At 33.3% G+C, this 23,491-nt stretch overlaps 1 protein-coding gene across 3 annotated transcripts in view; it reads right to left on the reverse strand.

Moving 5' to 3' along the window:
• LOC129972659 (liprin-alpha-1-like) overlaps nucleotides 1-23,491 on the reverse strand; it is a 186,505-nt gene that overhangs the window by 61,418 nt on the left and 101,596 nt on the right. For all 3 annotated transcript variants that reach the window (XM_056086874.1, XM_056086872.1, XM_056086871.1), the window contains exon 2: nucleotides 3,702-3,803. In XM_056086874.1, the coding sequence (XP_055942849.1) occupies nucleotides 3,702-3,803 (102 nt within the window). The remainder of the gene's footprint in view (nucleotides 1-3,701; nucleotides 3,804-23,491) is intronic.

Consider the following 23,491-nt stretch of genomic DNA (forward strand, 5'->3'; position numbering starts at 1 on the left):
AAAGTTCAACGTCCGAGGTCACCAATGTGGCGAATTGGGATGCGCGAGGATAGAACCTGGGACCTTGTGGTTCGCAGTTCAGTAACATGACCACGATACAAAAGCAATTGCTCGTGCAGCGTAGTTGTTAACTGTCTTATAAGCTATTCACCACAGACTCTCCCTCCAGTGAGACGAACGATATGGCTATTGAATGGTGATATATTAGCTGTTAATTCTAATGCGCCTGTACCCATTTGAGTAGCGCCAAGCGTTATGGCGAGCGTGTGTGGGTGAGTGGTTGCTGATGTGCTGTTGCTGCGTCAAGTGAATCTGACGACTCTGGGTTGCTGCGGCAAGTGAGTCTGACGACTTTGTGTTGCTGTGGGTAGATGGCGCTACAACAGGTTGAAAGTTCAACGTCCGAGGTCACCAATGTGGCGAATTGGGATGCGCGAGGATAGAACCTGGGACCTTCTGATTCGCAGTCCAGTAACATGACCACGATACAAAAGCAATTGCTCGTGCAGCGTAGTTGTTAACTGTCTTATAAGCTATTCACCACAGACTCTCCCTCCAGTGAGACGAACGATATGGCTATTGAATGGTGATATATTAGCTGTTAATTCTAATGCGCCTGTACCCATTTGAGTAGCGCCAAGCGTTATGGCGAGCGTGTGTGGGTGAGTGGTTGCTGATGTGCTGTTGCTGCGTCAAGTGAATCTGACGACTCTGGGTTGCTGCGGCAAGTGAGTCTGACGACTTTGTGTTGCTGTGGGTAGATGGCGCTACAACAGGTTGAAAGTTCAACGTCCGAGGTCACCAATGTGGCGAATTGGGATGCGCGAGGATAGAACCTGGGACCTTGTGGTTCGCAGTTCAGTAACATGACCACGATACAAAAGCAATTGCTCGTGCAGCGTAGTTGTTAACTGTCTTATAAGCTATTCACCACAGACTCTCCCTCCAGTGAGACGAACGATATGGCTATTGAATGGTGATATATTAGCTGTTAATTCTAATGCGCCTGTACCCATTTGAGTAGCGCCAAGCGTTATGGCGAGCGTGTGTGGGTGAGTGGTTGCTGATGTGCTGTTGCTGCGTGAAGTGAATCTGACGACTCTGGGTTGCTGCGGCAAGTGAGTCTGACGACTTTGTGTTGCTGTGGGTAGATGGCGCTACAACAGGTTGAAAGTTCAACGTCCGAGGTCACCAATGTGGCGAATTGGGATGCGCGAGGATAGAACCTGGGACCTTGTGGTTCGCAGTTCAGTAACATGACCACGATACAAAAGCAATTGCTCGTGCAGCGTAGTTGTTAACTGTCTTATAAGCTATTCACCACAGACTCTCCCTCCAGTGAGACGAACGATATGGCTATTGAATGGTGATATATTAGCTGTTAATTCTAATGCGCCTGTACCCATTTGAGTAGCGCCAAGCGTTATGGCGAGCGTGTGTGGGTGAGTGGTTGCTGATGTGCTGTTGCTGCGTCAAGTGAATCTGACGACTCTGGGTTGCTGCGGCAAGTGAGTCTGACGACTTTGTGTTGCTGTGGGTAGATGGCGCTACAACAGGTTGAAAGTTCAACGTCCGAGGTCACCAATGTGGCGAATTGGGATGCGCGAGGATAGAACCTGGGACCTTCTGATTCGCAGTCCAGTAACATGACCACGATACAAAAGCAATTGCTCGTGCAGCGTAGTTGTTAACTGTCTTATAAGCTATTCACCACAGACTCTCCCTCCAGTGAGACGAACGATATAGCTATTGAATGGTGATATATTAGCTGTTAATTCTAATGCGCCTGTACCCATTTGAGTAGCGCCAAGCGTTATGGCGAGCGTGTGTGGGTGAGTGGTTGCTGATGTGCTGTTGCTGCGTCAAGTGAATCTGACGACTCTGGGTTGCTGCGGCAAGTGAGTCTGACGACTTTGTGTTGCTGTGGGTAGATGGCGCTACAACAGGTTGAAAGTTCAACGTCCGAGGTCACCAATGTGGCGAATTGGGATGCGCGAGGATAGAACCTGGGACCTTGTGGTTCGCAGTTCAGTAACATGACCATGATACAGAAGCAATTGCTCGAGTAGTGTAGTTGTTAACTAGCTTATAAGCTATTCACCACAAACTATAACAACGATCGGTGGAGTAAAGGGGATGTTACAAATTACAGTGGCGAAAGAAGTAAGTAAGGCTGCATGTAAATTTATTCTCATGCATTAAATTCTCGTACTCTTTTCTAGCACATTACATTTGTAAATAGAGTCACCAAATAAATATGTGTACGCGAATTCTGGAAATTTTCAATAGGTGGCGTCACTTGTATGGAATCAAAATACAATTAAATAGATCGATTAACCTATTAGCACTGAAAATATTAATAAGTGTATTGTCTCCGAGAATACACAGATGTATAAAATTTTAGGATTCAAATACATCCAAAAGTGAGTAAAAAAATGGAGTATGAAATTAAATATTTGCATATATGAAACAATCAAGCTCCATAAAAGTGTATAAAAACACAAAAAAATGACTACATGGATCATGAATATTTCAGCAATAGATAGAGATATAATAATTTCGTTTCGCAATAGAAGTTTTTAGGATATAATTGAAGACAATCTATTTTTTTACATTTACAGTGGCTCGTGAGATGGGGAGAGGGGGGTAAATTACCTTCATTAGGGGGAAAATATACACTTTTAAAACTTTTGAAAGAACTAGTTTACATTTGTATCGTATATGAAAGAGGGCAGAAGACAACAATCAACAAGTAAAATATAGATAGATGTTAGTTTTTTGTATAGATAGATGTTAGTTTGTTGTATAGATAGATGTTTGTTTGTTGTATAGATAGATGTTTGTTTGTTGCTTATTAGCCTTTGGAAGCATCAAAATTCGTTGATCGCTCACCGCTAAGCGACATATTAAAAAGAGGAAAGCCACCTTTTCAGTTTTTGAATTTAACAGTTACTCGGCAGATGACTTCGCAGCTCTAGTTTGGCACTCTGCCAATTATTCTCTGCTCACACCCAAGGCTCAAGTTTTTTCCCCGCTTTTTCTCGCAAACCATTTTATGGTTATAGATTTGTTTTAATATTTCTAGTCAGAATCTTACCTGATTTAATACATATTCGTTTTCTTTTGTTAAAAGTCACTCGTCGAAAAAAAATACAAGCCCCTTATCTTTCAAGGAGGCTATAATCTGATAATAATCTGCCCTTTTTCTGAATGATTTTGTTCACAATTTGATGGAAATTTACATTCTCGGTCTAAAGTTCACATACCGAATTACACCCGTATTATAGCAAAAAGCTTCTTTGAGCTATCGTGTTTACAATGAGACAGACTTAACAGCAAAAAATGTGTTTTTCGAACACAGGGAAGTCTGAAACGTGAATTCATCATCATTTTATTTATGATTACAGAATTTAGTATACTATATGACCAGAAAATAATAAACTTATACTTTGTGCCATTCGAGGCACAATCTGTTTTCTTTTAAAAATAGTATTTCCAATATATTCTCTCGTGCGACTCCCCTTTTCTCCTCTCTTTAAGTACTGTCGTTTCTGGACTGAAGACTCAACCCTGGATTCAAGTATCAGTAAATGGTAAAGCTGGCGTAATTCAACTGAACTGAGAAATTAAGCCTTGATTAGATTGAATACTCCTCTTCACCTTAAGCCGTGTTTTCCGAAATAAGTAAAAGCAAAGCTTACTCGGGTATTGTTCCGTTCAGCTTTGAGCTCTTGGATTTCCTCCTCTTTCTCTAGCAGCAACTCACGGGACTGATTGAGTTCTTTGGTTAGAGCAGCGAACTCCTGCAAGAGAAAAGACAATCAGTTAGTTATTGGAACTGAAAAACAACACGGAGGCTCTTTACTAAATTTATTTCATTTTAATGGAAATAGAAAAAAAAAAAGAAATTAATTATGGGAATGTATTAACAGAATTAAAAAATAAAGAAAAGGTCCCTTTTTTTATATCTTGGACACGTATACACATAAAAGAAACCCTCTTTATTTTTAACATAATACCTAGGTGACTACTATTAAAAGTCTATTTTTGGAGAAGTATCTTTTATTCAATGTTTTTAATCTTTCAAAGTTTCCTTTATAAAACCATTTGAATTTTGTTTCTAAGTTCATTCATTACGAAATGAATTAATATTTATATTAGGGTGTCCCATAAGTTTCTTTCCTATTTCTAATATGAAATGAATACACAATATTTACTGTTTAAGATATTATTTGTTTTATTAAATAAGAACCCTTTTGCTCTATTACCTTCTCCCATCTCTCAGGAAGCCTCATTATACCTTCTTTCCAAAAGTGTTGTGTTTTGGACAAGAAATAATCCTCGAGACGGGCTTTTATACTGCTGGTGGATTTAAAGTTCTTATTGCGAAAGGAAATTTTAGGGATAGAAAGAAGTAATAATCAGATGGAGCGAGATCTGGGGAGTATGCAAGATGCGGTAAAACATCCCAATCTAACTGTAAGAGCTTCTCTCTTATGACCAATACAATATGTAGTCACGCGTTGTCACGATGAAAAACAACGCCTCGTCGGTTCATTAATTCTGGCCGTTTTTTTGCTACGGCAGCTTCCAATTGATCCAGTTGATGACAGAATTTCATAGAATTTATTGTTTCACCTTGAGGAAGGAGCCCTAGAAAATTATGCCTTTCTAATCCATCAAATGGACAAAAATCTTTTTTTTTTTTTTGATGCAGTTCCGGTTTTGTGACAGTTGAAAGCCTATTGTCCTTTTACACCAAGTGACATAGACGGCTAATAGATAAGCCTGCATGTTTGTACAAGTAGAACCAGATAAGACCATTCATAGCGCGATGACAAAGAAACTTTTGGGGCACCGTAATAAATACATAATTCCATTACATTTTCATGCTGTTTTACATCGTTAAATTCTATTTTTTCAAAATCGTTGTTTGGATAGAATATTTACGAAGATTCTTATTTTACGAAGATTCTTTATATTATAAAATCTAATGAATATTTTCTGACCAAATTTAGTACAATAATTTAAAAACTTGTTGTAGATCTTGAACAATAGAATAAGCAATCTGTTCATCTATACTTATAATAAAGCTCAATGTGTGTGTGTGTGTGTGTTGGCGCTCTACAGGTCAGGTCATTTGACATACAGCTGTCAAATTTGGTACATGTATACCTTAGAGGTCGGGAATGTGCACCTGGGGTCCCTTTTTCTGAAATTTTAATTAGAATTTTAATTATTAGTTAAAAACTAACTTTCGCGCCAAAAAAAAATCTTCCATTTTCCCCACCGCCAACTTTTCCGCCAAAAAAATCTTCCATTTTCCCCACCGCCGACTTTCAGTTATTTTTTTCTCCCAACAGAATTGAGGCTAGGGTTAATATTTTTCGGCGGATTATTTCAAACGATTCTGTTTATTTTCTTAATGTTTTATGCATTTAAAATTAAACATTGTTAATTAATCCATGTTTCACATTCGTTCTGAAGTACTTTTGAATTAAAATAACACAGAATAAAGGAAATTAAAAATGTATAATCTGCATAGCGTTACCCCAACTGGCGTAGAAAAATTCACGCACTTGCGTTAACGTAACTGGCGAAGAAAATTCACGCATGCGCATTGTTTTCTGACTGTTGACATGGCAACCAACGGATGATTTAAATTATTTTTAGGTTAGTTGCATGCTTTTTTAAGTAAATTGTATTTATGTTAGTTATATATTTTTTGTATATGCTTATAGTTTTAAGTGCATCGTTTTTTAAGTAGTTTTTTTTAACCTATTTTCAATGATTTAAATTATTTTTAGGTCAATTGGATGCTTTTGTAATTAAATTGTATTTATGTTAGTTATATACTTTTTTGTATATGTTTATAGTTTTAAGTACATCGTTTTTTAAGTATTTTTTTAAACCTTTTTTCGACCGATTATTTTAAACGATTCATTTTATTTTTTTAGTGTTTGATGTATTTAAAATTAAACATTGTTAATGAATCGATCTGTTCATGATGAATCTGAGAAATTTTTGTTGACAAATTCTTGAGATATTACATAAATTAAGAAAGATATTCTTTAGTGCCCATAAAGTGTAAACGCTCAGTGACTCTATTATCAGTAATCATAGTATTAAAAAAATGCTTTGTTTCAGTAAAAAATATTATTATATTAATTGCAGATTAATCATTTACACTTTAATTTAAAGCATAATTTCTACGAGGGGTAACAGAAAATTAGAGAGATACATATCAGGCTATGACTGAAGGCCATTAATATTATGAGTGAATTATATGACTATCAAAATTTGAAGTTTTAAAATATTTTGCCGAAGAATCTATTAAAGTTGGAATTGCGTAAAATATTTAATGGTACGACCGGAGTTTAACCTCCTGCTTGGAGCAATTTTTAAAAATCGCCAACAACGGCCTAGCGAAATGTTCAAAAGCAAAGGAGCAGATGTTCAATTATAGTGCATAATAAAGATTGCCAGCTTTGGAGCGTTATCGCAACTTGGCGAAGAAGGGGGTTAAACTCCGGTTCAACCTATTTAATTATTAAAATTTAAACGAACATTAAGATTGGCGAACCGGCTGGTCGCCAAAGGCGGCTAGTTTAAAATAATTCAATGGTTGTTTTAATTTTTCACATTTAGGAATAAATAGAAAATTTCATGTAATTTATTAGTCGAATCCTAATATTTAAAGATTGGATACAAATACAACTTATTTTTTAGTTTAAGAAATGGGTAATATATTTCTTAAGTTATCGGAAAGATTTTGAAAACTTCTAAAATCTAGAAGATAAATTTCTAAACTAGAAGATTGTTTTTGTATTTTATACGTCTTTTCAGCCACGTCAACTCCATTTTTTAGAATAAAAAAAAAACTCTATATAATTGTTATATTTCCCTTTCATAGATATTCCTTCTATCTATTTTATATAAAAATTCATATATATAATTTTTCCTTTTAAGTTTGCATTTTCTAAGTACGTACTTTTAACTTTTGTTAACTTCGTAATATCCAGAATTCAAGCAGTATTTTTCTTTTTAATCATTCCTACCCCTAGATTTTTATTAGATTTTTAATTCAAAATACTAAATTTTAAATAATTAATTAAAATCTACAAGAAACTTTAATATCAAGATTCCTAAAATAAAATGGATTTAAATACTGATTAAAAAATCGACAGCAAATCAAAAATATTGTTTCTCGATTATATAATTAATTTTTAATGCAAACATTGCTTTTTATTCACTTTGTAGTTGGAGATAGCGAGACATATGACCCATGACATTTGAGGTATGTTTTGCCAGTACTGTTTGAAATATTTAATGAAAGTTATTATCAGTCGTAGAAAATATTTATATTGCAGTATGGTAAAATGGTGACAAAAAAAAATAAGAAAAGAAAGAAAAATAAAGCATGAATCAACATCAAATTAAAAGCAAATGAGTTTAAGACAATATTATGTGTAAATTCTACTTCAAGACACACCATTTGTGACAACACTAAATTAATAGCTTTCCGGTTTGTTTATCTTTTTCGAGTAAAGTAAATTTTTCTTCTCTCGATTAGCAGTCGTCTGAATACCTAAAAAATATACATATTAACTCAGCATTGTTTTTTTATAAATTGTAATGAGCATCCAGCGATATCAGATGAAGAAAAAATGCAAAGAAAGACCGAGCTAGAATCTGACAATTTGAAAAGAAAAGCATGCCGTGAAGCTGCTACATTGGCGGCAAAGTGTGCAAAATTGAATCAATATTTAGATATTGGAGATATGCGAAAAGAATGCTCCAATTGTCTGGCTTTGAGTTTTGGATCAGAAGAAGGCCGACCGTCAAATGTACGTTGTCATCATGAAAAGATAAAGCTTCCAACGTTGAAGAAAGGCCAGTGGTGTTTAGAAACGTACGAACTGGAACTGAAGAGCATCAGGTACAGTATCAGACAGCCTCTTAGTCATAAATTAATAAACAAAACCAAAAATATTTTCAAAGTAAATATTTATTTACACGGACGATGGCATTCACAATCTCGCACGTCACTTCTTATTCCGTGAAAATTTAAACCTCCGTTATCTGAATTCGCATGTGGTGGAATTTGTTTCTAAAATAACTGTTTATATCATGATGGCCACGTGTTTTAATATATCAAGAATTAAACCAAGGAGCTGTTATCTGAAACCAAAAGGCATTTAGATTGTTATCTCTTGACGCAATCAATTTCTTTAAATAAAAGCCAATCTCTCGGAAAAAAACCTTAGTATAATTTTAGAAACTACATCTATCTCTCATATATGTTGCCAATTCTAGAGTGGAAACTTAAGAAATCTTTACTTTTTGCGCCACACATTGAGACAAAAAGATTGTTTATCGAAATCTAAAAATTTCTTAAAAGGTTGAATATAAAAACTGTACGAAATAAAACTATATATTTTTTGTTTTCTCTAAAATATAGAATAGAAATCGAATGTAGGGACTGCTGGTACAGTGGCTAAGAGTATTAAAGAAAACGCAGATGACAAAATAAATTAAGCTTTTTAATATGAGAAAATAATCATGCAACGACAATACGTGCTAAAAATTTGATTTTCTATTATTTCTCGTTACTTTTAAAGTCGATAACTATCTCACAGTTATTGTCATAATTATTAAGGAGTCTTGTAATCCAATTTTTGAAATTAACAACCAGATTTCGTTTTACATTAGGAATTAAAGTTAATCAGTTTGCAATTAAGTTCTAAAAATAATAATATAGAGTATTATCACCAATTAACATACAGGATGGTTATAATTAAAGTTCCTCTTTGAAATGGTCATAAAAAGAAAACTACTGGACCAAATGTTATCAAACTTAGTAATAGTTTAAAGAAAGTCATAGAAATTTCTTTTCCCTCAAAAAAAAAAAAAAAAAAAAAAAGAAAGAAAGAAGAAAAAAAAAAGGGGGGGGGGTCAAAAACTCCCCACCAGGAGAGAATGGCGCTGTATACAATATTGATAAACAATACAAGACATGAAGGCATTGTTTTGAAATGTGTTTAATCGTTTCTGAAACATGTTATAAAGCATGTTTAATGTGGCGTCCACCATTTTCTGAAAGCAAGTTAAATCGTATTACTACATTCTCAACAGTAGCTCTTAACATATCAGGAGGAATGATACGCTCATATCGGTGTATCGCATTTTTCTGTTATGCCAAATTGTTTAGATTATCACCATAAGCAGTGCTTTTTGAGGTAACACACATTGAACATGCTTTGTAACACGTTTCAGAAACGATTAAACACATTTTAAACCGATGTCTTCATGTCTTATATTGTTTATGAATACTGCATACAGCGCCATTTCTCACCTTACTGGGGAGTTTTTTGACCCCACCCCCTCTTTTTTTGTGCGTAAAAGATATTCCCATGACCTTCTTTAAACTATTACCAAGTTTAATAACATTTGGTACAGTAGTTTTCCTTTTATGACCATTTCAAAATGGAACTTTAGTTATAACCACTCTGTATAGCTAGCTATAAACACTGTCACAAATGTAGCATATCTGAAAACTAGTAAGAAAATTGATTACGAAATTCCTTCATGACAAATATGAAAGAAATCAAGTTAAATAAATGAGTATTATATATATATATATATGAGTATTATTTTAAATCTTTGTTTTGAATAACAGAGAATGCACCCTGTCAACGAATCTTTAAGGGTTGCTGATCTAAATGTATGAAAGCAATCAGTTGAAACGGATATATTAATAAGATCTTCCCCATCTCCCACTAACTTCTCAGTCCTCATTTATCATGTCTCTTCCTTCCAGCGAAATGCAATCGAGTCTATCAGCGTTGCAGCGGAGCAGTCAAGACGCGCAAACCGCCTCCTTGGTAATTGTGAAGCGCATTTAAGACGATGGGCCGGCGGTGAATCTGCGTCTTGTAGCCAGGGCTGAGAAATTCAATCAGTACCTAGTAACCACTCCGGACCGGGGCGGAGAAAAGGAAGGCGGCCAGTGACATGAAAATCACGTTTCTTGCAGAGAAACTAATTCGCCAGAGGGGCTTTCGGTAGTTGCTCCCAGAACTCCCGTTAGACAGGAGAGCATTTTTCTATCTTTTACTCTTTTTTTTTTTTTTTTTTTCTGTGGGAGAAAGTCCTTCTTGCCTTTAGCGTTTGTTACCCGGTCGCTTCGGGTTCATGTAATATGCAGTTTCATGGGCCCTGTCTGTCGGTCGGTCCGGCGCAAAGCCAGTGGCGTTATCAATATTTCACGTTCGTGGAAGTAATTGTGCGATTTAGGAACATGCATTGCACAAAATAATAACCTTTTCGAAATTTTGTACAAGAATTTTTATTAATAATCCAATGAGTTTTATAACGTTCTTTTTCATCTAACATTCTTTAAAAACAATTAGTCCGAATTAAATCTAAAATATTAGCACGCACATTTTAATCCTTTAGCATTCAATTAAGAATCGATAGAGATATCTTACAGTTAATATGACGTGTATCAACACATGTCTTCTATCATGCCACTTTGTTTTAAGCTGCAACGGGATGTCACATCCCTTTTACTTTCTCGCATAGAAGTATACAACCAGCGGGATTGGTCGCCTCAACAACTTCTTGCATACTGTCAAATAAACTCGTCATGCTAGAGAATGCCTTATATTCCATTAGCATTAAACAATTACAAAATATTAAATAGAGTGGATTCAACATTTTTATTGAGACTACCGTGTCATCCTTATCGAGTTATTTGTCAATCAATCCCTGACATGCGTTAATATTATCCGAAAATCGAATTTGTGATTTAGGTACGTTTTTCTCAACCGATTGAAATAAAAAATTGACACAAAACTGCACTTGTAGTCACAAATTCTCACACAAAATTTGATATATTTAAGTCATTACGTATTTGAATTAGCGCGTTTACTTATTTCTGAAAGTATAGGCAGACAGTCAGTCAATCCATAGTTGGATTTGATTCAAAATTTGACAGGCTAACTATAGATCTTAAATCTGAGCACAGAATTGTATCTATATATTTTTCTATATTTTGTAGTTATCGTGTTAAATTATATTCAAACAGTCGGAGAGACAGGTCTCAGAACAAATTTTACACAAAATTCGGTAGAAAACAGCAAATTCAGTATAAAGACCACATACTGAATTTAAACCTTCTGGCCCCAAACGTTTTTGAGTTATATTTGTCACAGACAGTTAGACGGACATTTTCCGATAAGGTGTTATACTTTATTATATTTTCTCTATACTACGCATACGAGAAAGTGAAAAGGAAGTACTGTAATCTTCAAACACCCCGATCTTGAGTTTATGACGAAATCTCCACGTTTTGGACCTTCCTGAATCTGATAAACTCATTTTAACAATTATGTCTCTTTATCTGTGAAAAATAAGTCAAAACGCTTTGAACTAGACAGATGAAATTTTCCATATGGTCTAGTCCAAGAATGTAGATTTCTATCAAATTTTGAACGAAATCCATTAAAAGGAACAAGCTAGCTAAAAACGATGAGAACTACATAAATAAAATCTGATTCACAGATTTGACGTTTAAAGTATAGATATACATTACATAGAACCAAAACCGATAAAGGGTTGACCCTCAATCGATCTGTACTTCGAAAAGCAAGTAAACGTGATTAATTAAAAACGCAAAGATTCAAATACAGAAAAATCTCGTTTAACGAGCATAATTCGTTCCTGAATCTTACTCATAATATGAAACCCTCATTAAGCGAAGCAATGTTTTTTCCCCATCGAATTAATGTAAAAATAGAACGATGCGTTCTATTAGTAAGAAATACACAAACAAATTTATAATGCAATTATACATGTTTTTTTTTTTTTTTTTTTTTTGCAAAATTTTTTTTCTAATTATATTTGTTTTTGGAAACGTTTCACAATTTGGGGAAAATGAGATTCAGCATAGTCGTTAAATGGATTTGTAGCACGCACAGCTGTTGCCTTATTAGAGTAGTACTTCTCAACATACGATGTATTAATTTTCCAAGCTTCCAGTATCTTCTTTACTTCACTGTAAAGTTGCTTTTCTGTTGAATCTAATACTTCCCCCTGTTCTGACCAAATCGCCTCCACAACTTTTTGCTGACACAGAATGCAGATCTATATGTTCATGGGATTTCTAATTACGTTTTCATCGATACTGTTGTTATCCGCCTTTAACCTCACAATCTTGGCTAGAAATACAATCTCATCCATTAAAACTCCATAAACATACTTGTTCCTCGGAGTCTCGTTCAACAACGGTTTTCGGTCGAAACATCTTCCATACAGGTATCAGGATGCTCTTCAAATAAATACTCAACACAGACTGATACAGGTCAATCCAGCATGTCACGTCACAATGTTTCCTCCTCATTCCTTCAGTGGAACATCGCTCGTTAAGCGAGCCACTTTCTTCTATTTTGTTTTGCTCGTTAAGCGAGTCACTTTCTTCAGTTTCGTTTTGCTCGTTAGGTGAGTCACTTTCTTCAATTTCGTTTTGCTCGTTAGGCGAGTCACTTTCTTCAATTTTGTTTTGCTCGTTAAGCGCGTCATTTCCTGCTATTTTGTTTTGCTCATTAAGCGAATCACTCATTAAATGAGGTTTGACTGCATCTGAAACTCAACATGTGGAGTTTGTTTCTACAATTGTAGTTTTGCATCAAATTTTAGTTTTAATCGATCAAAAACGTTTTTTAAAATATACATTCGATTTTCTGGCATTAGCAAAATTTCGGCGATTAATCGCCAAAGATCACATACTAATAGACTCTCGCAATTATTGTTCACCAATGTCGAGCGCTTAGTAATTGAAAAGGTCATTTATTAAAGAGTATTAAAGAAAGTTTGGAGAGATTATTCCCGCTGGCTACTTTCACGTATTTGAAGTATATATAGAAAAAGTACTCCAATCGTCTAAATATTTGACCTCTATATTTTATGAATTTTCAAGTTTCAGACCCTCAACGGCCTGAAAAAACTTTTCTATGAAATTATATCGTTACACAGCAACTTAACCGGCAGGACTGGTCCCCTTAAAACTTTTTAACATATTCACCAATAAGGATCTTACTCCCTTTCCTCCACACTAAATTGAGGACCTTGAGTAAGTTTGCGAATGTTTTGCAAGGCATTAGAACGATAGTTATGAAATATAGTTCTTTGGCATGAATCTAATATTTATCGTAAGAATATGTATTTTGAACGTCTTTTTTTGCCGTCTATTGGCATCACCTATAATTGTATTCATAAGATTACATACCGAATTTCATTGATTTAAGCCATTGTGTTTACAAACGTGCATAAGCGCAGACCATCAGATGGACAACTATTTGATGGATTTGGCTCCAATTTTGATAAGTATCCATATTTTAGATACCAAATTTGTATACCAAATTCCATCTACTTAGCTCTTTGAGCTTTGCAATCGAATAGACAGACAGATAAACGAATGGATTTCGCTCAAATTCCATCCAAATTGATGGAAATTTACAAATTGGGTAGCAAATACAAATATAAAAATTTAAATTATCTAGCTGAAAGCGTTTTAAAATTCTCGCGTTCACAGACAGACAGACAGATATAATGTCAGAAATGTGTTTTTTTATGATTCGGGAGGTCTGATAAGTGGAAATTTACGGGAGGAGGTGGGAGGGGGAGGATCTGAGGACACATTTTTCAATTTTAAAAGAATAAAAAATGAAATAGTAAAATTTAAACACAAAATGCTCAAATTTGTTCGTACAGCTTATAGGCATTATTAAGGGGGGGGCGGATAACTTATTGTTTCCGTATGGATTCATTACTTATATTTTTATGAAAAAAATATATGAAATCAGTTTTTCATAGAATATAAATAGTTATTTCTTGAAATAATTAGATATTCTGATAAATCATTTTATAAAATAATTGCGAATTCTATGAAAAAACAAACAAACTGAATCGTACACTTTAAATATCTGCTTCGCAAAACATAACAATAAAAGTTACAGGATGCATAAGTGATGCCAAAAATTCGAAATATTCTTATTTAATAAGTTTCTGGATTAGCTACATATAAAATCTACAAATCAATTCTCCTTTTAAAAAAAACATATTAAATTACTGACCACATTCCAACCGAATATTAATGTTTAAATTTCACCGAACATTATTATCTTTTCAATAAATTCATCGGAAAAATAGCCCGATAAATGAAAGCATCGGATTCAAGCAAGGATTAAGCGAGTTTCTGATAAATCACATACATTAACAAATTAAAATCCTACCGACTATAAATCATCGTCCTACTTCTTAAGAAAACGTTTTTAATATAAATCGATTAAAATCATTATGGATAAAATCGTATTTTTTAAAGTTCCCTCAAGCAAGGAAAAAAGATCTTCAATAAATAAATTAAAAAAAGAAACGGCTTAGCAAAAAGAACGCAATCAACGAAGGTAGTGATGAAAATAAACTATTTACATTGGAATTTTCAACGCAAACGATCACGCAATTCTTTTATGTTCATTCATTTTTTCTTCTTCTTCCGCATTAAGAACACGTTTTATTTATTTTATTTTCCTCCTCTTTCATTCGTTTTTTTTTCTTTCTTTTTCTGTTGATGAATTCTTTTAAGGGTTAGATTAAAATTCAACAGCAGGCGCGTTAATGAAATAACAAAGTGCAAAAAGGAAGAAACAACAGAAGGACAATCCAAAAACATTTTGTGTGTGATGAAATTTAAAAAGTTAGCTTTTCTAGAACAGAAAAAAAGAAAAAGATAAAATGTAGTCTTATTCTTTCCAAATTTTCCGTCAAAAGAGAATAAAAAGGAACGTAATTATCTACAGGATATAATTTTAAATCAAACAATTACAAATTTGAGTGAAAATTTTTTGTGGAAGTGCGGCCAGAGTTTTAAAGTAAAATCTAAAGGAGATAAGATGCGATATTCTTTTTAATTCTATTTTAAATACTGATTATCTTGAAAATTAATAATTTATTAAAAATTAATAATATTATATTTCGCGAAAAGAAATGCGTGGGAGATTTCGATCATAACTGAAAATTCCCTAAATTGGTACAATTTTTTAAAATTTAATTATATTTTTCGAGACGGCTTAGATAATATTATTTTAAGCCTGAATTTTTTTTCTCCCGATTCTAAGTTAACTGAATGTTTAAAGAGCTTTTAAAATTCAATCAAAGGAAACGTTGATGCTAAAAATAAGTTGATTTTATTGCTCGTGAGAAGATTAAAATCGCAGTTGAGAAAAATAGGCGTGGGCCGCCAAATTAAAAACTTCGGTGAAGTCAAAAGAAGTAATTTAATTTGTAGAATATTTGAACATACTCAAAGTTCTGCGATAAAAATTGTACTCTTTAATTAATGATCAAGTGAACAGAGAGAAAAAAATTCTTACAGTTCTTTATATCTAAAGGTTAAAAGCAATTTCAATAATTTTAATTTGCGATGAAATTTTCCTTAAGGATCAATTATTAACTAGATTATTAAGATCGTTAGCATAGAGATGCAAGTTATTAATATCTACAAATACTTTATTCAATTAAGTTTCTAACCAATTTTTTAAAAATAAATTTTACTTAAAGATCAGTTAATAACCAGATAGTTCGAATCCAAGTATAGATGTACATGTCTTTTTCTACTTATAAATACGCGATCTCATTTAAAACGTCTGCATATAAAAATAGTTTGCAAAGTAGAATTATTGTAAAAATCCTATTTCGGAATTATTGATAAAAAAAGTAATTTTTTATCTTAATTTTAATATTAGCAAAAGCACGCGATTGAATATTTTGATAGGTGAGTTTGAATTTCATAACATTAATAAAGCAACTGAAAGCATTACTTTTAGAAAGCTTTTTTTCCAACCAAACCAGACCTACCATTAAAAGCATCGTAACATTATAAATTAAACTTGAAATAATTATTAAAAGTAAAGAAAAAGTAAAACTATAGAAATGAAATCTACAATCGCCAATTTCAAGTTATCATGTGTGAACATTATTATTTTTAAGTCATTATATGTCTTAATTAATTTAAGCCATTAACCAGTTTAAACCGGTTTGAAACAATCATGAGACTTCTCTATCGGTCTCTATCCCTCTCTCTAAATATAATGATAATTTTTTTTAATTTTCATTTTCAATTTTTCTAGCTGGAAAACAAAGTTTTACACTGAACCGATTTTGCGATGAAATAACAGCTATGATGTCATAGTTCTACGCCAACGTTTTAAAAATTCCTTTGCTGTCAAAGAAGCATACGTAATAATAAAGCAATACTGGTAAAAGCAGGTAAAAAATATATGCGATTAAAATATGATGACAAAAATTGTCATTTATGCTTTATTTATTGCCTACGCGATTTCGAGCTTCAATATTTATTGCCGACACGATTTCGAGCTTCAATATTTATTGCCTACACGATTTCGAGCTTCAAAGCCCCCTAACCAAAACAACACCATGTTCTCACATGATAAAAACTACAGAAATGAAATTGATATTATTAAAGAGATAATTTTGAGTTTTAAGATAATGCAAAACCTTTTTGGGAAATAAACAGTTTTGGAAGTCACTTATTTCCAGTAGGTAAGTCATAGCGAGTATCCATACTGGTGTTATTGCCTATTTTCACTATCGATTATTAAACTTTGAGATTAAAATTTATTTTTCATCTTATGACTTAATGAAGTTTTTAACAGGGCGGGCAACATTTATAGTACAATAATTTTATTTAATTAGCAAAGTGTTGAATACAGTGCAGCTGTAAAAACAATGAATGAAGCAGTCCATTGAAACTTTCGCACATCGATAGTTCCGTTCATATTTCATTGCTGCCATTCCGTAATAAGTAATAAGAGCGATTTCTGTGCCACTTACGTTAGCGTTTTATAAACAGAGATTTTTCAAATATGATAATCTAATTTTTTGAAACAATTGGCTTCCTTTGCCGAAAAATTTGTTCACCAGGATTATTGTTTTTGAAAATTAAATTATTAATATGAAATGCATTTTTTAATTAAAATTTCCTCTTTTTATTTGAAAAGACTGTAAAAGAAGAATTTGATTAAATTAGTCTAATATAAATCACTGACTATGGAAACAAAAAAATCTATATGCTATGAAGCAAAAGAAGAAGCGAAAATTCTACTTTAGAATTAATATCCAAGAAATGTAATTATTTTGATCTTAATTTCAACACTGGCAAAAAATAAACGATTGAATGTTTTAGACGATGAATTTGATTTTAAATCATAGCATTAGAAACATTGTTACAGTTTGTTTATGATATTAAATTTATAAAAAAAATATTAAAAATAAACTCTGTATTGAATTTAACATTAAGAGGTCTGAATTAATTAATTTAGATCTCTTCCAAAAAGAAGCGACCTGAAGTGCATAACCAATTTAAATTCTCAGGATACGAAAGTAAACACAAAACTTCTTATATTACAGAAGAACAAAAAAAAAAAAAAAAAAAAAAAGTAGAAAAAAGAAATTGTATACTTTACCAACCTCATATTAAAAATAACACCTCGTATTTATAATAACAAAGAAAGTTACATTATTTTTTAAGCCTCTTCGTAGTTCTATTTAAAACATTAGCAAACAATAATTAAATTAATTTCTGAACTAACCAACTGGAGTGGTTTCTCCAAAATGTTTTCGAAAAATCTCTAATAAAGGTGTCATCCCCCCCCCCAGAAAATTATGGGCCTCGAGGATCGACAAATATTTGTATGGCTTTGATGAACAAAAGTCTCGAAATATTGGCTTGAATCTACCATTTTTACTTAACGTATCTTGCGCTGTTTTACAATTTTTTTGGTGATTATTCCAGGGCATGCTGTTAATACACAAAAAAACTGAAAATCGTGTTAGTACTTTGATGCCCTTTTTCACATCGATTGAAATCTAAATCTGAAATAGAAGTATAAATGTAATCATAAGTTTACATACCAAATTCCATTTATTTAGGTCAGTCATTTTACAGTTATTGCGTTTGCATGTACAAGAATGTATCGATTGACGTAAGGTCAGTGGATTGATAAATTTCGTTCAAAATGTGAAAGGAATCTACATTTTAGATGCTATGCCGGTGTACCAAATTTCATTTATCTGGATCTTTACATTTTGCATTTATGTTCGTCTGTACTGTCAGATGGATTTTTAGTGAGTGGAATTAGTTTCAAAATTTGACAGAAAACTACAAATGTGGTGTTGCCGACTTTCATTTGTCTGGCTATAAGCGGTTTTGAATTGTTGTTTTCACAGATAAATATACATAAAACATGAAATGCGTTTTTGGACACAGAGATAACGAACGCGAAAATTCACCAAAATCTGGATTTTGTATTTTTCTCATGATTACAGTACGTTTCCTTTATATTTTTGCATTCCAGAAAGTAAAAATTGGGCTTCTATATGCCAAATGACGACATATTATATATAAACATCTACAAACCAGTGAGGTTGGTCTCCTCAAAACTTTTTCGCATACTCTCTAAAAGAGCCATGCCAGAGAACGCCTTACAAGAGTACAATAATTACAAAATAAATTAATTTTTGGTGTCTAGTATATTTTCTAATAAAGGCATCATCCTGGAGAACGTCACATGGCATTGGCATACAATAGTTACGAAATATTAATTTTTGGCGCTTCCCAGTACTGATAAGATATTTACAGCCAGCTGTGTCGTCGCTGTTACTTACTAAATTCCTCGAGATAGCCAGATGGTGGATCTTTTCACCTGGGTGGTCTCGCATCTGTTCATTAGCGACTACAGTGAAAGACCGCATGTGGGAATTCCTTGTCCAAGAGATATTGAGAGTGCCTTCAAAGAGAAAGGGGTGTCCAAACATCTGGATGCTAAATGTTTCTCATTGTGAAAGGACTATGATAACTCCGTGTTCCAGAATAGTCAGTTATAAAAGGTGCATCACACAAAGGACCTTCCCACGACCGACTGGCGTCGCTGAGAGAACATATTGCTGAACCTCGATTGACCGAAAGAGAGCTCAAATGACCAATGTAAATTAAGAGGCTGACATTGTCGCCGAAATAAAGTGCGGAGATTCTTTTTTTAGGCAGAGGAGAAGAAACGAATTACAGGCAGACTTTTGGACTACGCCCACGAGTTCGGAGTCCGGAAACCAACTGAGTTTCAAGAAAACCCTTCGGCTTCGCCTGTTGTGTCTCCTACTACAGGTGTAAATAACTATTTATTTAACCAAAATTAGAACAAGTTGTTCTTTTATATATATAGGGCTGTAAAATAAAGAATTGTCTGGAGATTCTGCTTCGTTATTTGATCAGTCTATATCAAGACATTACAGCGTGTATTTAACATTCTTACTGAATCTATCATATCATACTTGGCGAGTTATTTGGCGAATAACCCAAGCAGTTAATTATATAAAAAAAAAATCGAATTTGCGTTTTAGACACGTTTTTCTCAACTGATTGAAACAAAACTACACTTGTAGCAAAAATTCCAATACTTAATTTGATATATTTAAGTCATTGCGTTTTTGAATTATCGCGTTTATATGTTTCTGAAAATACAGACAGACAGACAGTAAATCAGTACTCAGATTTGGCTCACAATTTTTCAGGCTTCTACTCTATAGATATTAAATGTGTGTGTATCCGATTTTCTCTATCTAGCTCTCACCATTTCGTAATTATTGTGTTAACTTATATTAGAGCAGCCGGACTTCCTGCGAACGGGTTTTGCTCAAAATTTGACAGAAATATACAAATTTGGTTTTACGCATGCGTGCTAAATTTTATCCTTCAATCTAAAAGTGTTTTTGAGTGGTCTTTGTCACAGACAGACGGACATGTTCAAAAATGAAAAAAAAGAAAAAAAAAAAAAAAAAAAAAAACTGAGAAAAAAAACAAAAAACAACGTGGATATTTTTGAGAAAATCTCGAGTTTGAATTTCTAGAAGATTACATTACTTTTTCTCTGTATTACATGTACGAGAAAGTAAAAAATCCCTACAAAAATAACGACAAAAAAACACATTCATTTTTATGTATGAGATTATTCCGCAAATCATTCTGAAAGTAATGTATCGCTTTATTGTTGCATCAGGCTGATGTAAGTTTCGGATCCTTTAATACTTTTATTTCTTTGCTGATGCATTGCCTTTTCAGATCAAATATCAGCGCCGCGAGTAGAATTTGAAGGAAAGCTCGAGGGATTTGAAGAATCCCATAGTTGAACAATAATCCTAGAGGGCAGACGAAATTGTACCTCCTCTTTTCTCCCAGGAGACAAAGAAAAAAAAATCGTACCACTTATTTTGTTGCTTCTGCTTGAGAAAAGAGGAAAGGCGGAAGCAGCGAACAAAATGTCTAGGATTATTGAGGAAATTGTTTCAAAATATCGGAAGACATGACTTTTCAATGCTTAAAAATTTATTCGTCGCTTTGAATATGCGCTATTTTGTACTCCCTTGATAACGACTAAATACAAATAAATCTAAAATAATGGCTGAGTAGAATGTAAGGTAATGATTTTTTAATTTTACTTCCTAGTTTTTGTGTTTTCATAAATGAAGCAAAGGAAAGAAAATTATATTTAACAAAAGCAAAAGGTCTAAAATATATTAGATTTAATACACATTAAGAAACAGTGCGATATTATTAAAATGTTTATTTTAAAATCAATGGGGATATAAATTAAGAGGCTTTCTAACATACAAAGTACGATGCATTTTGCGTTTAACTTCTAGCATAGTGAAAAGAATAGAATATGCAATTTCAACTTCTTCAGGCCAAAATTTAATTTAATTTTTGGGTAAAGATTACACATAAAGGTGTTTTTTTTTTAAATAGTTTCTATGCTTTCCGATTTCTATAAATACACACTGACCGACAGACAAACTACCTTTTGATAAATTTAGTCTAAAATTTGATGTATATCAGCATCATTTGTATAAAGAACATTATATATAAGACTTTAAGCGACCTCGCATTTCTGAGAAATCAATGGTTGCAAATGAAGACAGAAGGTAAAAAAAAAAAAAGTTGGAGTTATAAATAATTATTAACAGGAACGCTCGTTTAACAAATTAAAAAGTTAATAATCTAACCAAAATGAGCATCTGCAGATGTGTGGGAATATATCTGGTATCATAATTAGTATACAGCTTGAGGATGTTGGTGCGCTGGCATCCAGCAAGATGTGAAAAATACTGCGGATATTAACAATGGGTTCAACAATCGAGTATCCAGTCCTCTGTTGGTAGGTACAGGTATGTTTATATATATATTTTTTCAGCCCCTTAAGGTTTATTTATTATTATCATTTTGACTTTCATATTTTTGCTAAAAGAATTATTATTATTATTATTATTATGAGAATTATTACTTTCTTGTATACGTAGTACAAAGGTATTGTAAACATCAAAAAACTTGATATTTTGACGAATCTCTACGTTTCAGACTTTTCTATACTTGAAAAACACATTTTTGCCACTGTGTCTGCCTGTCTGTGAACACTGTGAAAAGCATCTTGAACTATAAGGTATGAAATTTGATACATGAAGAAATTTGTAGGTTTCCATCAAATCTTGAACAAAATGCATTTACATGAAGTCTGTCTGGCTATTTGAGTAAAAGTGAATTCAATAACTACAAAACACAAAGAGCTAGATAGATAAAATTTGGTACAAAGGTTTAACATCTAAAATATAGATACTTATCAAATTTTTAACTAAATTTGGTAGGCGGTTGTCCGTCTATCAGTCTATACTTTTGCATGCGCGCAAGCGCAGTGACTTAATCAATAAAATTGGTATATTATCTTGTGAAGACATTTGCAGTTCCATGTTACATTTTTTTGTTAAAGGATGAGCAAAAAGACGCCCAATATAAATAATCTGGTGACAAATTCAGTAAAAATGCTAGATTCATATTAAAGATCTATATTTCGTAAATATCATTCACAAATACTATACAAGGTATTCGTGGTTCTATCCAAGGCTTCAATTTCATGTGGAAGAAAAATATTTTTTGTCGTGTGACTATTTTCAGCCAAATTTTACGCAGTAGTTTCTGAGGGTAAATACCCCTGAGCACCCGAGGGCAGTAGTCTGACTTCTAGCTCAAATGAAGATAGCACACACACACTCGCTTGCACAACCCCTTTTTACAGAAGGACTCATTCACGCACCTCACATAGAGAACACAAGGAAAAGAACAACTATGCCAGAACCAGAATTCGAACCCGGGACGCCTAGATCACGGGGAAGACGCGCTACGCCTAGGCCAGGACGCCGGCGAAGAAAAATATTAAGAAATATAAAAATATTAAGAAATATGGAGACCCCTCACACAATTTTTATTGAGAGTTATTTTTTACCCTATAATTTATTATTAAAAATATAATGAATTCTGTATAATTTTTTTTCCAGCTACCTAAGTGTGATTCCAACAAGGGATAAAAATTTGAATTATAACTTATATGATAAATTGCTTTTGAAAATATTAGAATAGTATATTTTCATCCGCTACAGAAAAAAACACAACATTTCGGAATTATGCTACACAAGCTAATGAGTAAAAATTCAATAAAATGAGCACAATAAAATTACTCTAACCAATTTACATGAAGTGAGTTCAGTGATATCACCATGAAATCTATTTTAAAACACACACAGGAAATTAAAATGCAATGTATCACAAGCAACCCACAGCTGTCTAAGAGTTAGAAAGTTGGTTACACAGCAAACATTCTATCTCTCTGAAAGAAGTCAGACAAATCAGAGAAAAGAGAAACAGAACGTAACAATTCGTTCAACCAACATCTGAAAGGACCATTTCACGATTAAGATTCTATCGATTCTTTCGGCGAAGAAGTGCTTCGATCGCGTCGATACGATTAAGCGATGAAATTAACGATGTAAAATGAAAGCGATGTATTTCCGATATTCGCCGAGGCTGGCCGAATGCCACCGGCGAACTAATTACAGCAGTGAGCCTTATTCGATCCAAGGAGTAAGAAACTTAGTGCGAAGAAGGGAAACTATCTTAATTATGAAATCAATCCGGGTTCCAATCCACTCCTTTCGATCGAGCAGTAGCTAAGAATGTCCTCGAAGAAGATTAATGAGATCTTTCTTCTTTTTCTTTGGAAAGATAGACGAGCGCTCCGTTTTCGTGTGTATGCCCAAAAGATCACAAGAATGGAAATGGAGACGCACAAGCAATTTGCATTTAAAAGGCAGTCCCACCTCTTTTTTTGTTTTATCTGTCCCCCCCATGCTGACAAGAAACATGGTAATGAAATCAAACGGCACGCATGTCTAATCGCAGTGGTGAAAGCAATTGTAGGAATGGTAAGGGACTCGCAATAAACATAATTAAAGGAAATAGGAGATGAAAAAAAATTGCTCGGAGAATTTATCGATAAAAAAAATGCTCTGCCGGAACAGTTTAATTAAAGAA

The sequence above is a fragment of the Argiope bruennichi genome, chromosome 6 (genome assembly GCF_947563725.1).
Source record: "Argiope bruennichi chromosome 6, qqArgBrue1.1, whole genome shotgun sequence".
Taxonomy (NCBI): Eukaryota; Metazoa; Arthropoda; class Arachnida; order Araneae; family Araneidae; genus Argiope; species Argiope bruennichi.